Source organism: Nelumbo nucifera, chromosome 3 (assembly GCF_055504915.1).
Source record: "Nelumbo nucifera cultivar China Antique chromosome 3, China Antique-T2T, whole genome shotgun sequence".
In the NCBI taxonomy this organism is placed as follows: Eukaryota; Viridiplantae; Streptophyta; class Magnoliopsida; order Proteales; family Nelumbonaceae; genus Nelumbo; species Nelumbo nucifera.
In genome coordinates this window covers 91460506-91477417 of record NC_142651.1, presented here as the reverse complement: position 1 = coordinate 91477417, position 16912 = coordinate 91460506, and the positions used below count along the sequence as shown (strand labels likewise).

Here is a 16912-nt window from a genome sequence, read left to right as displayed (position 1 = left end):
ACCTCCATCAACCTGTTAATAGATAGCATAGTAAGTAAAGGGTTAGGCTGAACACCATTGAACTCCAGATTATTCCTAGCTTTCCAAATGAACCAAATTAAGAACACTGAGGACTCAATGGCCTGCATCTCCATTTCTCCCAAGGGAAAGTTCTAGGAAAGCCACCTAGTCCACCGTTCAACAAACAAGGCCCATCCAATCCCATCATCGGAAGACAAATTAAAGTTACAGGCAAACCAGGAAGCTCTAGCATGATCGCATACGAGTGGAGCATGGATAATATTCTCAGATCTATTGCCACAGACCAGACACTCAATATCCACCCCAATCCCCCTTCTCAATAAGGCTTCTTTGATTGCTAAACTATTCAAACAACATCTTCTTGTGAAAAGCTTCAGTTTTGGGGGGATCTAGAGACTCCATGTGATCTTCCAATGCAGAGAAGAGAGAGGATTGGGAAAAGTCTTAGGATCTACTGAGTTCACTAAATCTCAAGCTATATGATAAGTAGATTTTACAAAGAAATGGCCTTTAGGATCAGCAACCCACATTGGCTTGTTTTCACCTCCTAATCTAGGCTGGTCTAGGGAACAAATAATGGAGGCTATTCTCGAGTCAAAAAGCTCAAAAGTTTTAGTTTCATCCCACTTGTGGGTTTGATGTTTAATTAACTCACTTACCCACTCCGCTTGGCCTGGGTTGAGCCTAGGACCCATTGGTTTGAATCCAAGTTGACCTAGGATCCAAGGGTCATCCCAAATATTAATGTTTACCTCGTTACCAATACTCTAAATAGTTCCAACCTTCAATACATCTCGCCTTGCAAGAAGGATTCGACAACCCCAACAGCTGATTAGTTTTGGGTTGGACCCCGTCCAATCCAAAATCAATTTGGATGGATTGAATGGACCAACAAGACATATTGGATTGGACTAGTCTAGTCTAAAATATTTATTATATTGGACTAGGCTTGGTACGTCTATAGTAAATATGTATTGGATTGGGTTGGACTAAGCCAATATCTGGTCCATTGATATAAGATAAGAATGTAGGTGGCAATGGACCGGGTTTGGGTTGAAACCAATCTAAATCAAAACAAACTTGAAAAGATTGGATAGTCCAAACATTGAATTGGACCAGTCCAAAATATTCATTGGATTAGATTGGACTTGGTCTATTTACAATGGACTCACATTGGATTAGATCGGATTGGAGAAAATCCAGTCCAATTAACACCCCTACCTTTCAAGTACTTCCCTTTTATTATTTGATTCCATAAACTCTACCCATTGGAAAAGAATATCCAGGCTATCTTGGCTAGAAGAGCTAAATTGAAAGCTTGGGAATGTCTGAAATCAAGACCACCTTTAAATTTACTTCTATAGGCCCTCCTCCATCTAACCCAATTAACTTTCTTTAGAGAATTTAACCCACCCCAAAAGAAATTCCTCTAAATTTTAGCTAATTTTTGACAAATACCCTTGGGGATAAGGAAACATGACATTTAATTGGATGGAATGGGGTTTAACACTAATTTGATCATCACGTCTTTCCTGCATGGGTTAGAAAGGAAGATTTCCAAATGTCAGGTTTATCTTTCAATCTTTTACTCAGGAAGTTAAAAAACTCTACCTTTGAACTACCTAAATCTGCTATAAGCCCAAAATAATTGGATGGTTTACAAATCTTTTTGATACCCATCTCCCTAGAAATGATTTTCTAGAACTTTGGGTGCAACTTTGGACTAAACAAAATTTCAGACTTTAAAAGATTCACCTTTTGTCTAGAGGCCTCCTCATACTTCTTCAAGACTTCTATGATCAGTCCTCCTTCTACAATACTTGCTTTGGAGAAGATGAAAGAGTCATATGCAAAAAATAAATGCGTAATAGTTGGGCAATGCTTATTAATCTTGATGCCAGACATGTTACCCAAAGATTGCACAGTCTTTATGGGTATTCCACATATTCTCGAACCTGAACGGTCTTTTCTTTTTACCCAAAAAAGGGAAAACATTCAGCATTATGGGAATTTGGTCAAAACCTTCACTACTCAAGTGAACTACTATTGCTTTAGGAAACAAATCCAATCAACCCTTGTTTGTTATAGCCAAATCTATTTTTTCTTTGACATTCTTTGAGCTCTCCCTTTTGTTAGTTCAAGTAAACCTAGGCCATGATTGACTATAATTTTTAACCCCAAAATTCTCAGAAACCTCTCGGTTCTTGCGATCTCTTTTCTATTAACTTTCTTTCCTCCCATTTTATCATCTTTTTTGAGTAGCATGTTAAAATCTCCAATACAAATCCATGTTCCAAGAGGAATTTGGGATAGGCTCTGCCAAAGTTGTAAAAATTCAGGTCTATTCTTTTAATCATGTTCACCATAAATAAAAGAGATGTGCCATGTTTCCACATTATTCCCTACCACAACATCAGTTATAATTCTTTCACTTGTATAAATCACTTTCATGTTTTGATTTAGATTCCAAAAGACTACTAAATCCCTTGAGAGGCAACTACATACATGCCCCAACACTCACATTCTTTAATCCAACTTAATTTCGTCCTTTAGGATAATAGGAAACATTTTGTTTCAATTAAAAAAAATTATAGAAGGTTTGACTTAAAAGCAAGCTTTTTTAAGAACTCAAACTATCAGGGGAGTGCTTAACCCCTGGTAGTTCCAACTTAAAATTATCAAGGGCCCTTGGGGGCTAAGGAAGGGTAGCCACCCACACCCTTTTATCATACTGGGAAATGTTATCATGAGTATTCAAATAACCTAGGCCATAGAGTGTTGTTATCATGAAAAAGGGCAGCCACCCACTAGAGCATTCATTATTCGTACCAAACACAAAATTATTACAATTATATGGGACCCACCAACTTACCCCCTCCTTCCTTTTTACCTAAAATGAATGAGCCCTAACTCTTAAGTATTTCTTTAAGGTTATATTATGAGGGGTACACTTAAGGTAAGGTATTTTAAGTATTTAAACCCATCAAATATGGGATAATTAGTTAAATATACCTATGAGGTGGCCCCACTTAACAGAAATATATTTTCTATTAGTGAAACGTGTTGGAAGGGTTCAAAATTCATTATATGGATGGTCGAACCATGTTAGATGGTTGGAAAAATCTCAAAAAAAAATTTAACCCTTTTGGGAACCGATTTACTAGTAAATTTGAAAACTAAATTTTTAGGATCGGTTTTGCATTGAATCGGACTAGATTTGAAACCAAATTGAAAGGATATCATACCTAATACGAAGACTACAAAAGAAACTCCCAAGGTGGAAGTTCATGCCCAATGACAATCCCAAAGTCTGCCTCTAATTGGAGATGGCACAATGTACGGGAGAAACCGATTCAACAACTTTGAATTCAGCAAATCAACTATCCAATTGGCTTAGATTGAATGGGATGAGTGAGCCTGAGTTTCTTCAATATTTTTCTTGCAAAAACATAGAAGAAAACTGATAGAAATCAGTTGTTGAAAAGGATAGGTCATGATGGGTATTTTGAGAGACAAGAGAGAAGAAGAAAAAGTAAGAATGTGGAGAGAGTGTCCAAGACTTGTTCACCCACTTCTTTCTTTATCTTTATATGGAACAAGCTCATAATTTGATTAGGAGATGATCCAAATCTAATTTGGTTCAAAACTTTTTTTTTTTAATTGATAAACACTTTCCTATTAAGAGGATAAGTGCTCTATACCCATTTTTGACCAAAATCAGTTGTCATGTGATAGTTTAATTAGTCATATTAGTAATGGGCCATAGACCCATTCCTCTTTGAGGGTCACATCCCTAAGTGTTGCATGGCCACTTTGTGCCTAATATTGTATGGCGTGGGACCCTACAAAGGTCTCACACAAAATCTATAAGGGTTTGGCCCTACCTTGAAAATGGTTAGGCCGAATTCATTGGTCAAGGCACTAAACCCTTGAGCCAATCATCATGGACTTAGTTTAGACCCAACATTTACACCTAAATGATCCTTAGATTTAGCCATCCTATGAGGACCCAAGGATAATAGACTCATGTGGGACAAAGCCCACCAGGTAATTAACCCTGTAATGGTCTCTTACACTTAACCTCTCAGCCCATAATAATCAAAATATGCCCAATAGGGAAGAACCTCCCCCTTGTCTACAATATGTATTGTCACACTCTTTGCTCATATGGATCATGTGATTAAAACCTTTTACAAACATTTTTCATAAAATAGTAGTATATAATATATAAATACATTTTGCAAAACCATATTCTAAACACAAACAAGTCTAGGGTTATGTGTAACTTTCCAATTTTGCCCATCTATCTCCAAGGTCCAAGGCGTAACTGGAAATCGGTTCAGGTTCAATGCTTCTATAAACACCCATTGGTTGTGCTTGGGGTCTAACCCTAATAGTTGAGACAAGCTACTCCAATTGCTTAGCAGTGTACCGGTGTTAGCCTTGTCAAGATAAACTCCCAAAGTCTATCCAATGGCTGAGAACTTTTTAAACTAACACGAGTCTCTTAAGTGTCCAGTTTAAAGGGTAATACATAGAAAACACACCAATATGAACATGAAATAACAATTTACTTTATTCATTTACAAATAAATGTATATGTATATCAATATATTTGCAGCTAAGGGCATCCACTGTCTAACAAAACATTCAGAACTGTTATCTAATGCATGGTAGATTGATCATAATTCCGATTTTACCCCTACTTAACTCCTATTGTCTTTCTCTTGTATCCTAAGTGAAAATTATAGAAGAATAAAAGATTTAACAATAATTCTTTCATCGAAACCGGAAATCCCAATTCCCAACCTCTGTAACCCATTATAGGTTACCTTGTTTGTGCCTGAGTGACTAAAGGAGTTCGCATCATGTGAACCCACCAATAAGAAAAGAACACGTCGGCAACTTTAGATTATTGGGCTTTCAACCGTTAGATGAAGGAATCCAGTTGACCCAGAGACAAAACAAAAAAAGACAAAAATCACTTAACAGATCTTCCCTTCCATTCCCTCCTCTCCTTCGAGTCCTAACCTAGAGAAACATCTCATTGGCAATATCATTGCATATCGATGTTTGTGAACATGGAATCCACCAACGGTGACAAGAACTCCAGTTGACGGTAAGTATACTTGTCTTCTTCTTCCTCTTCTTCAATTTTTTTTTTCTTTTTCCTATTCTTTGAACCTGATGGAGTAGTACCAACGGTGACAAGAACTCCAGCCGGCAGTGAGTATACTTGTCTTCTTCTTCCTCTTCTTCGAATCTTTTTTTCTTTTTCCTCTTCTTTGAACCTGATGGAGTAGTCTTTCTATCTGGTATAAGCAAAAACTTCTCTGAAGCTTTTGAAGTTTCTACCTACTTCATTTTTAAATGGATCTTCTTTTAACTACAACTCCCATGGCCATCCATGCAATGATCTGAACACAGTACTCATGTGACAAGTGTGGCTACCAAATCCTAACTCCTTAGAGTGGTAAGTGGCTGTTCAAACTATAAATTGGATTTTTAGATTCGGTTTTCAGAATCTTCCAACGAGTATATCTAGTCTAGCAACTATTTTCCTTTCCAAAAAGGAAAATTAATTACCCAAAACCATTGAAATATTACACAAATTTATTCAGAACTTCATCGCCATTTGTCGGGCTCATAAATTGTCCTCTCCCACTACTCGGGTTTACATGTTTCTTGCTCCAATAGAGCAGATTGGATTGCTTTTCTGATAACTGATTAGTGTTGTTTTTCTGTCTTTTTCCCGTTTAACAAGTGGAAGAAGAAGAAGACAAACATACTTATCGTCGGATTTTTTGCTGCCATCGGGGCAATGGGAGGGAGAGTATTCGGATTCACGGACGTACCGCAGGATGCTTCTTTGGGTTAAGGCTCGGAGGAGAAGAGGAGGATATTGGATGCTTCGATCAGTTAAATAATTTGTCATTTGGTGTCTTCAAGTGGAATCATTCAACTAACGTCTAAAGACGTTAATAACTTTTGAAGGTGCTGATGTGTTCTATTCTTACTAGTGGGTTCACGCTTCCGTGAGCCCATGGGTTGACAGGATGTGAACTCTGACCGAAGAGATTTGACATTGAAGGATGCTAAAAAGTCCAAATGAACTGGAAACAAAATTATACACACCCGGCTGAACTACCTATCAGAACAGTTTTCATTGTGATTTGTGAGTCCCATTTGGGACCATGGGCAAAGGAGGGGGGCATGTTCTGAAATTTTAATGAATACTTAAGGATATTTGTGTTTTTTTCCTTTCTTTTCGTCAATATTCGTCAAAAATGCTTTTAAGTATTTTGAGAGGGTATGTTTGAATAGTTAGGCTGAGTTTGGAAGGAGTAAAAATGCAAATACATAGAATGCAAAACCTTATAATATTTTGTATATTTGCATTTGTATTACTTCCAAAATCCAAACGTACCTTAGAGAGTCGATTCACCGTGAGGGAGGAGTACCGTTTGTCGTCTTCAACCTCTCTAGTTTCTTTTCTTTTAGTCAAGCTTGGGTTTAAGAGCCAAGAAGCCCTAATTATTCTCGATTAATTCCTATCTCAAACCCCATTCTCAATCACCGGAACTCATCGTCAACCTCACCGGCGGTTACTTGTTTCTGTTCTCGTGCACTTTGCTGCAGTTAAAATGACCAAACCAGCGCCTCAAAGCATCCCCGCCGCCACTACTAAACCAGTCTACTAATAACCCACAAATCACGGTTTCGATCATTGAAAAGCGCCACTTCGAACTCTACATCTCCGCCATTAAAGTCTGCTTCGGCTGGAATTTCTTCCTTAATAACTACCACACTAAGCGCCATATTTCCACCTCCATTACAGTCCGATTCAATTTTTTTTTCTCTTTACTTTTTTCCATTCATTGAACGGCTGTTTGATGCCACCTCCATAACATTTTTCTCTTTACTTTTTTCCACCTCCATAACTTTGTCTGATTGCTTAAGTGAGGCCCATCAACCATGGGACGTGGTTAGTGTTGAGATTTGATGCCACATTACTGAAAATCTCTGTCCATTTTTCTTGTTCCATTGGATGCTCTGAAGATGGAAACCTTAGCGGTTTCACCCCATTTTCTCCCACCACGTAGTCGTTCATCTACAAAGGTTTCTGTCGGCTCACTTTGCAGCAGAAGATCGATATGCTCTCTTACTTTGCCTATCTCCCGCTTCCTTTCCCACTCTCGGTCGTGTAACCTGACTCAGCTCACTGTAAAGTGTTCAGCTCTCTCTTATCCGTCGTTAGGTATCTCTCTCTGTTCGCTGAAAAAGAGATCCTTTTTTTAGTTTATCGCTTTAATTGATTCTGTGTGTTATTTAGAATTGTTTTACCTTCAATTTCTTGTATTTGATTTTTTTCCTGGTTCTAATGCTTTAGCTGAAGATGGCGCAGTGAAGTTTACAGAAGCTTCAAAGAACGGAAAAAACTTAATTCCACTCTATCGCTGCATTTTCTCAGACCACCTAACTCCTGTGCTTGCTTACCGATGCCTGGTTAAAGAAGATGATCGAGAAGCTCCAAGCTTTTTGTTCGAAACAGTCGAGCAGGGTTTTCGAGCTTCGAATGTTGTAAGCTTCCATTCTTTCTTTCTTTCCTTGAAAGTTATCGTACTTCTTCGCCTTTTATTTATTCTGTTTTTGATTTCGTTCTCTTAGGGACGGTATAGTGTGATTGGAGCTCAGCCGAAAATGGAAGTTGTGGCAAAGGATAACTTCGTTACAATCATGGACCATGAGGAAGGGAGTAGGACAGAGGAATATGTTGATGATCCAATGGTAGTTCCTCGGAGAATTATGGAGAAGTGGAGGCCCCAACGTGTTGATGAGCTTCCAGATGCATTTGTTGGTAATTCCATTGTATTGAAACATCGTAGTGGCATGTTTTAATCTCAAGTTCCTATTGTGGTTACATCTTATCTTAATAAATAGCATAGAATCCTTTTGAGGAATTTGTCATACATACTGCATACATTATTAAAAAAGAATTGTTGCTAGCAATGTGCAGTTTGTGAATTTGCTTCTTATTTTTATGATAGCTCAACTTTAGAGCCTCTTGATCTTTCTAGTATATATTTCGATTATATGTAATTTTTTATCTTCTAAGACTTATGAAAATTTATATCACATACTCCCAAATCAATGTTGTTGTGCTAAGTTGGCAATGGCCTTAGATTAGAGTTCTTGGATCATTTGCATTGGGTTTTGGGGGTAGTTGGCATTTTGGGATCATGAAAGATAGCTTGATTCTTTTGCTGCTCAGATGATAAAATGAATAAGTTTTACTGGTCTCAGTAGTTATAGTTTTCTAAAATTAATCTAGTAAACTCATATTGAGTTTACATTGAGACACACTGAAACCAAAACTCAGATTCTTCTCATTCTTTCACATATCTTCTAGTATTAGAACCATTAATATTTTCTAGTCTTTTGGGTAGTTTTAGTCACTGACTCACTGAAACCACCAATGAATTGTTTATGCTAGAGTAATTTCCTACTAATTGGTTCATGCAATTGTTACTATTTGAAGTAGTGACCTGATTTACAAATGAATTGTTTATGCTATTTATATCACCACATTCATTTTCCAAGTTGTAGAACAGTAGAGAAAAACTTGTTCTCTCTCTACTCATTTCAGTCTCAATCACTAATTTTTCTTAAACAAATATAATTTTAATTTATGCCATCTAAACAGGTGGCTGGGTTGGTTACTTCTCATATGATACAGTGAGGTATGTTGAGAAGAAAAAGCTTCCTTTCTCAAGTGCACCTGAAAATGATAGAAACCTGGCTGATGTTCACCTAGGCCTCTATGATGATGTTATAGTGTTTGATCATGTGGAAAAGGTACTTTTTTCCTATCAATTCCGACTCTTAAAGCAAAGAAGATAAGCCTAGGTCTGTTATGCTCCTTGTCCATTGCTTGTCATGCCAAATTAAACTATGTGGAACTATACATGATGCTCATCCCATAGTACTTGTAGCTTTGGCTGTAGATTTCATTCTGAATTGTTTGAAGGTTTCTAATTGCTAATCTGATTGAGACTCTCTTGGGTGTTCTTCTTTCCATCAGAAAGCATATGTGATCCATTGGGTGTGGCTAGATCGGTACTCCTCAGTTGATGAAGCCTACAATGATGGATTGAACCGCTTAGAAATTTTAGTGTCTAAAGTGCAAGATATTGATCCGTTAGTAAAGATAACTCAGTATACTGCTTTCTTATCTATCTTTCTTCCTATTGTTTCCATGAATGCTGACTCCTAGTTTATTTGATTTATCATTGTTGTTAGGCCAAGGCTATCTTCAGGTTCTGTGAAATTACACACCCGCCATTTTGGTTCTTTAGTAAAGAAATCAAATATGACAAGTGAAGATTACAAGAAAGTAGTAGCACAGGCAAAAGAACATATCCTAGCAGGTGATATTTTCCAGATTGTTTTAAGTCAAAGATTTGAGCGCCGAACATTTGCAGACCCATTTGAGATATACAGGGCTTTGAGAGTTGTAAATCCAAGTCCGTATATGACTTACTTACAGGTGTGTCTACTTTTCTTTTGTAGGTTTACATAATGTATGTTTTTTTATATGAGTTTAGTGTCTGTTGTAACTGATTTTTCTTTTATATTTTTCTTTCATTAAGGCTAGAGGATGTATTCTTGTTGCATCAAGCCCTGAAATTCTTACTCGTGTGAAGAAGGTAAACAGATTTGCTGAGTTACTGCTTGATGTGCTTAAGAGTTTTTTCTCCATTACATGAACAACTTGTTTATGGATTTTTATAATTTCACAAATGTACTTAATTCTATAGAAGTGATATGAAATCCTTTTTAAGTTAGAACTATATCTTTCATATTGTGTTCTTAAAGAAGACTTTTATGAGCTTCACATAGACGTTCCTATTTCATTGCTTTTCAAGATGATGTCATTTTGTATAGACGCTTCCAATGTTTATGGTTCACCTCTTCCTCAGCATTTACCAACTATAGCATCCTATTCTGTTCTTATTGCCAGGGGAAGATTACTAATCGACCACTTGCTGGGACTGTTAGAAGAGGAAAGACAGACAAGGAGGATGATATGATGGAAAAGCAGCTGCTGAATGATGAAAAGCAATGTGCAGAACACATTATGCTAGTAGATTTGGGACGGAATGATGTTGGAAAGGTTTCTCCTATTATAATGTTCATCATCTATGTTCAAATTTGTTGTGCAGGGTTACATGTTCAATCCTTCAAATCATAATGCTACTCATACTGACTTATATATATATATTTCGTTGTACTTATAGGTGGATGGGTTTTAGATTTTGGAAGTGTGAGTAGTTAGGTCTGCCTGTTTGGTGTTACCCTCTAATGTACTTCAGGTTTCATGATCGAAGGAGCTTTGAATAGTTGGGTCCTTTTCAACCTAGTTTGCTATGCTTTCTTCCTTTTTCTTTTCCAGTTTTAGAGTTTGGAGAAGAAATTGATCTCCAACCCAATTCAGGGCTAGGTCATAGTAAAAATCTGCTTCAACATATATTCTTGATTCCCTTGGATGACTGAAATGTGAAGACTAATGATGCTATACTTCTTGATGATTTTAGTTTTGAAGAATAGGTAGAAGTGAGATCAAACAAACTGGGAAATAGGTAGGGCCATACCATACCAATGCTGGTCCCAGCTATCCAGGGTCTTGGGATGGGTGAACTGGATATAGACCTAGCATTTTGCCGTGCCCCCTAATTTAGAAAGCATTTTGACATATAATCTAATAGTTGTACATTTCAAACTAACATGATTTTTATAGGAACAAAAAGCTTTCGAATAAGGTCATTGCAACATTGGTGCAAGCACCGAGAACAAGGTGTCTTATTACCAACTTGCTTCCAACCAAAATTCAAAATATCGATACACCCAATATGCACGAAATGTGTATTGAGTGTTTCAATACCATCAAACACTAAATTTGTTGTTGTTGTTGTTGTTGTTTTTTTTTTTTTTTTTTTTTTTTTTTTTTTTTTTTTTTACTTTGAGATATTCACAGAGGGTGGTTTTAATGGCATTTAACATTTAAAATTGGAAGTTTTTGGAAAAAGCCTTAAAAAAGGTGTATCGCTGACCTCCCAATATGATATGGTACACCCATTACTGTTTTGTATCATGTCAAAATTTTGAATCTTGCTACATGTTTTTCTTAAACTGTACATGCTACATATTTTTTATTTCCTTAATCTAATACATATTTAGTGCTGGTGTCATAAATATGTAGGCTATAACTATGTCATTTCTACTTTGCACTCCTAAAAATTGTACCTATTTTACCCATGAATTATTGCTTGTTTACAAACGAGCTTTTATCTAAAAGAAGTTATTATCTGCAGGTATCCAAATCTGGCTCTGTGAAGGTGGAGAAGCTTATGAATATTGAACGATATTCTCATGTAATGCATATCAGCTCCACGGTAAGAAACTTCTTGCATTTTCTGGATTTTGGTGTAACTTGAGCATGGAAGAACTAAAAATATCATGCATATTTCAATGTGTGGTTCCTAACCTTTTGTGATAATATTGTTCATGGATATGATCCTTTCTGATGTCCATGTTATGGATGATATTGGTTCTCCTAATGTTAGACAACCTGTTCTCTTCAAATATGATTAGTACATATCTGTTTAAGAATTTAATTAAAAAAATCTATGGGTCCTTTGGCAGGTTACTGGTGAATTGCTTGATGATCTTACTTGCTGGGATGCTTTGCGTGCTGCATTGCCTGTTGGAACAGTCAGCGGTGCACCAAAGGTTTATCTAATTGTCTTGGTTCTAATTAAAATTGAAACAAGACAAAATGCATCTTGTTTCAATATTATAAGAAAAACTAGCACATCCCTTTTTTTTATCAATAACAGGAATTTTTCATTAACGGATTTGAATCAAGTACAAAGGTGGGGAGAGGTAAACTCTCTCAACTCTCTCCCAAATAAATACAAGATTACAACATAGCCCAAAGCAAATGATTTCTTCCCATCCCTTGTTTAGCAAGAGCATCTGCAAAGGAATTAGTGCATCTTTTTACCCACTGCAGTGTCACCTGCATGCCCCGAGTCAGCAGCCTCTTGAAAAGTCTTCATTCATTGGTGTAAATCCACATACTATCATCTTCCTTCCCCAGCCATCCTATTACAACTTTAGAGTCTCCTTCAATGATCAACCTGTTTATATTTAGTTTCTTGGCCCTTTTCACACCCTCCATCAAAACCAAAATTTCTGCTCTAAGTGAGTCCCCATCACCAATTGGGTCAGAAAACGTAGCTATTGCTGAACCTTCCTCTGACAAAAAACTCCACCAATCCCTGAAGGTCCAGGGTTATCCTCACCGCTACGGTTCTACCATGAAAGTTTAGCTTGATAAAACCTGCACAAGGCGGAGACCATAAAGGTTGCACAATACTTTTGATTGGAGCTGAGGCTGCCACTTCCTGCCAATTATTCAATAGAGTCCCTGTCTGAAACTCATTAAATATCTCCACCATTTTTTTCCTAATGAATCACTCTGGAAGTGACCGCTTCTATAAGTGCCTCTCTGCTCTCCTTTTCAGCAAATATTCTTTGGTGCCTTTCCTCCCAGATTGTCTAGTAAACCACCGCTGTTGTACACCTCCATAATATCCTTCCCCTCTTATTTGTTCAGCTACCAGCAGGAGAGTCGAAGAGGCTATGTAGACTTGGTGGGGGAGTCCACCACTCCACCTGATCGCAAGTGTTAATTCTTCCCAAGACTTTCCTAGCACAGTGCCCCAACCCTTGGCAGAACCGGTTCCCCCTGTACTTCCTCAACCGGGAAAGAAGGCCTAGGACTAGAAGAAGGTTGTAGAAGGGCTTTGAAGAAAGAGGCACATGTAAAGGAACCAAGGATGCCCAGGACCAGTGCATCCCTGTTTCAATATCACAAGAAAAACTAAAGAAATTAAAACGAGACAAAATGCATCTTCATTGCATGTTAGGTACGTTTCCAGTCACAAAAAATATCTTCATTGCAGAAGGAAGTATTTGAAGGGAGGGATTTAAGTGTGGCTTTTTGTAAGGTGGTCCTTTGCTGTTTGAGTTGTTGTAGGTTCTATGGAATCTTTTGAATAATGGGTTAAAGGGATTGGTGTTTCAATCTTTGGTAGGGCTTGGGTGGTATGTGTGTTAGGCTAATTCGTTGTGTTTTGGGGTTGATGAAGGGTTTGGTTGAGATGTAAGTTGCGTTTTAGGTCTTTTAGTTTCTTCCTTTTGTACTATGAAGGGATTGGTGTTTCAACCTTCCTTTTGTACTTTCTTTTTTCTTTAATGAGTTCCTTTTTCTTTTATTATCAAAAAAAAAAAAAAACGAACAAAGTTCCAACTACTACAATTTTGCCAATGGGAAGAGTTAAAAGATATGGTCAGACGATTAGGTGATGTATTCTGCTGCTCATTTAATCTATCATATTTCTTTATGCTAGCTTTTTCCCTGTCTCAGATGAAGAGGTTTGAAAAATTGGAGATTTTCCAAAATATGATACGTGTTGATTATGCTATATGGTGGTATTTTGTTAAGAGTTTCAGTGGGATAAATTGTATTTCATACTCCATGATACGTGGCATTAGTTATGATTAGAGTATTCCAATTAAAAACTCGGTACTTGGTGACAGTAATATGTATAAAATGCCAAACCTTTCTCGAGTCTTCTAGTTGGTTATGTCCACCATTGAAATATGAATTCCTGTATGGCTGTACCTAAAGTGATGCCAGTACCTCAGTCCATGTGTTAGTATTTCATTGTTCAATTGTTTCTATAGCAGTTTTTTCTCAGTAGTGTGTTGGTTTGTCTATGGAAATATGAATTCTTGTGCCCAAACTTGAAGCTAGAGCCTAGGTCTGTCTATGTGTTAGCATTTTCTTGTTCAATTGTATTTCATACTCCATGATACGTGGCATTAGTTCACTTGTTTCTACTCCTATATTAGGGTATTCTATCATGTGCACTCTCATTGGAAACTCTATGGAAAACAGGTCAAAGCAATGGAGTTGATAGATCGACTAGAGGTCACAAGGCGAGGGCCATATAGTGGTGGATTTGGTTACATTTCTTTTTATGACAATATGGACATAGCTCTGGCTCTTAGAACCATTGTTTTCCCTACTGGGACTCGATATGATACTATGTACTCATACAAGGACGCAAACAAGCGACGGGAGTGGATTGCCCACCTTCAAGCTGGAGCTGGGATTGTGGCTGATAGTGACCCAGATGATGAGCAAAGAGAGTGTGAGAACAAAGCAGCTGCTCTTGCCCGGGCTATTGACCTAGCAGACTCTACATTCATTGAGAAATGAGTGCTTGCCTCTAAATGGCACTGCATTCAGTTAAACATGGATTTGGATGCGGGTAGCTGCTTATAGTCAATCATGTCTAATATTGGTCAATATGTAAAAAGGTGTTTTGTCCATGTCGAACACTTCCGTATCTAGTGTTGATTTTGTATCCAAACATGCATGCCAACTTTTTTCTTTTCTTGCTTTACCAAGCATTCATGCAAACTGTGTTTAATATTTTATTAGAAGTTTTTCAATTTATCAATATCTAAATGAGGAAACTAAATCCATTCATGATATCACAACTACTGAGAGTTCAAGGTGTCTGGGTTTAATGGAGTATTGTTTCTACCTACATATAATTGTTTTTGAGCTGCAAGTCCTTTCGTGTAAAGAGATCATTGGTCTACTACTGGCTCTTCATTTTTGTCGTGGTTCTTTATCTTTGGAAGGTAGAGGAAAAAATAAGAAAAGTAGAGAAAGTTGATGGGAGTTTCTTAAATCTGTCCACGACAATAAGAAATGTATGAGAGAAATGATATTTGTCGCTGTCAGGATGGCCGAGTGGTCCAAGGCGCCAGACTCAAGTTCTGGTCTTCGAGAGAAGGCGTGGGTTCAAATCCCACTTCTGACATTTTGGCATTTATATATATAAATGCATGAAAAAAAATGGTGATAGTCATCTCATTCAATGGACAAATGAAATGAGACTTGGGCCAAACATTCCATATACCATTTTATATCTTTAACTTGAAGCTTGTATTTCTTGAAACAGCTGGGCCAATAATTTCTAAAAAAAAAGAAGGTTTCAAAGATGACCTTTGAGAGGCTTGGTTGCAGACTTGCAGTGAACCAAAATAATGGACTGGAGATGGAATCTCTTCATCAATGGGCTTCTCACACTCATGGGGACTGGAGATGGAAATCCAAAGAACCCAAATAAATCATATTCAATGCTCTGTCTGCACTGATTGAACCATTGGTAGAGGAATGCCACTTGGTGCGTGAGCTTGAACATATTTATTAATTATTGGCACACTGAAATCAAGGGTTCTCTCTTTGCCACTGAACCCACTAAAGCTCTGGGTCAATATGGCAATAGTACCCAGTTTTTTTCTACGCAGAGGATTTTAAACACATCAATGGTACTCATGTTGTTCTGACCCAAAAGGTAAGTGTGGAGTTTGCTTCTGATTAAGCCCATTGGATTAATCAATCTCACTGATAAAATAGTGACAAAACTCATTACTACCCGTCTCAAAGGTATCTGTCTCGCCATATTTCAATGCAAAATGCTTTCACTCCAAGTAATTAAGAGTACCATTGATAATGGAGTAATTGTTTCTCAAGTAATGGAGTTTTAAGGAAAATTAAAAGTAAACATAGGTATTTCATTCTAAAACTTGACCTTAGTAAGGCTTATGATAAAATGGAGTGATATTTTTTGATGGGGGTTTAAATTTAGAGCAATCTTGTCATTTGGTTATGCAATGCATTTCAACAGACTACTCTATTTTCGTAAATGACATTATTCTCACCATATTTATTTATCTTGGTTGCGGAATTTAAGGGTGTCAATGGACCAGTTTTGGATTGGACCTCGTCCAGTCCAAAATCAATTTGGACGGATCAGATGGACTAACAAGATATATTGGATTGGACTAATCCGATCCAAAATATTTATTAGATTGGATTAGACCTGGCCGGTCTGTAACAAATTTATATTGGATTGGGTTGGATTAAGCCATATCTGATCCATTGCTATCAGATAAGAGTATGTATCAATGGACCGGATTCGAATTGAAACCAATCTAAATCAAAATGAATTTGAATTAGATTGGATGGGTCCAAACATTGAATTGGACTGGTCCAAATTGATTCAAAACATTCATTGGGTTGGATTGGACCTGGTCCATTTATAATGGGCTCAGATTGGACTGGATCGGATTGGATCAAATCCAGTCCAATTGACACCCCTACTGCGAATGTTCTCTCTAGACTATTATCATGGGGCTTGATGATCTTTGCATGATGTTAAGTTGGGATTAAGAGTTGTACTTCAACATATTATGTATGCAGATGATATTTTAATTTTTGGATCGAAGGAACTCTATGATAATTGAAATGCACTAAATCAAATACGTGCTAAAATATGACTTTTTCTCATGGTCTGGACAAGTAAGCTATGAAAAATCCTCCATAGTAAAAAAAATGGATAATGCTAACATCCTTTCTTGGGGTACAGACAATGAAAAGAAATGAGATTTAACTTAGTTGTAGTCTTCATGACATTCACAGCAATAAAGAGGATGACTTGATAGTTGATTTTTGTAACATGTTGGTTGGGCTACTTTGATAAAAAATAAATAAATAAATACTATGTGTTCATTATTTTTGGTGGGGTTTTTCTTGTATTATGAGTACCAAGCTTCTCGTTTCATCTCTTTTTGACAAGCTTACTACCCTATCTCACAATTTTTGGTGGGGTTTTTCTGATACAGAGCATCGCATTTATCTAAAGAAATGGGAATCTCTGATTGAACCCAAGATGTATGGTGGATT

At 37.1% G+C, this 16912-nt stretch overlaps 1 protein-coding gene and 1 non-coding gene across 2 annotated transcripts; both read left to right on the top strand.

Annotated features, from left to right (window-relative positions):
* Window positions 1–6480: 6480 nt before the first annotated feature.
* On the top strand, window positions 6481–14617 carry LOC104608982 (anthranilate synthase alpha subunit 1, chloroplastic-like). The gene is made up of 11 exons (XM_010275114.3): window positions 6481–7279; window positions 7412–7602; window positions 7690–7879; window positions 8726–8877; window positions 9104–9219; window positions 9322–9568; window positions 9672–9728; window positions 10043–10195; window positions 11394–11474; window positions 11725–11811; window positions 14048–14617. Exons 1-11 carry the CDS (start codon window positions 7081–7083, stop codon window positions 14369–14371), a joined length of 1797 nt encoding a protein of 598 aa, XP_010273416.1. The 5' UTR covers window positions 6481–7080; the 3' UTR covers window positions 14372–14617.
* A 283-nt stretch (window positions 14618–14900) lies between these two features.
* On the top strand, window positions 14901–14984 carry TRNAL-CAA (transfer RNA leucine (anticodon CAA)). Its single transcript has one exon. It is a non-coding gene; the product is annotated as a tRNA-Leu (tRNA).
* The last annotated feature ends 1928 nt before the right edge of the window (window positions 14985–16912 follow it).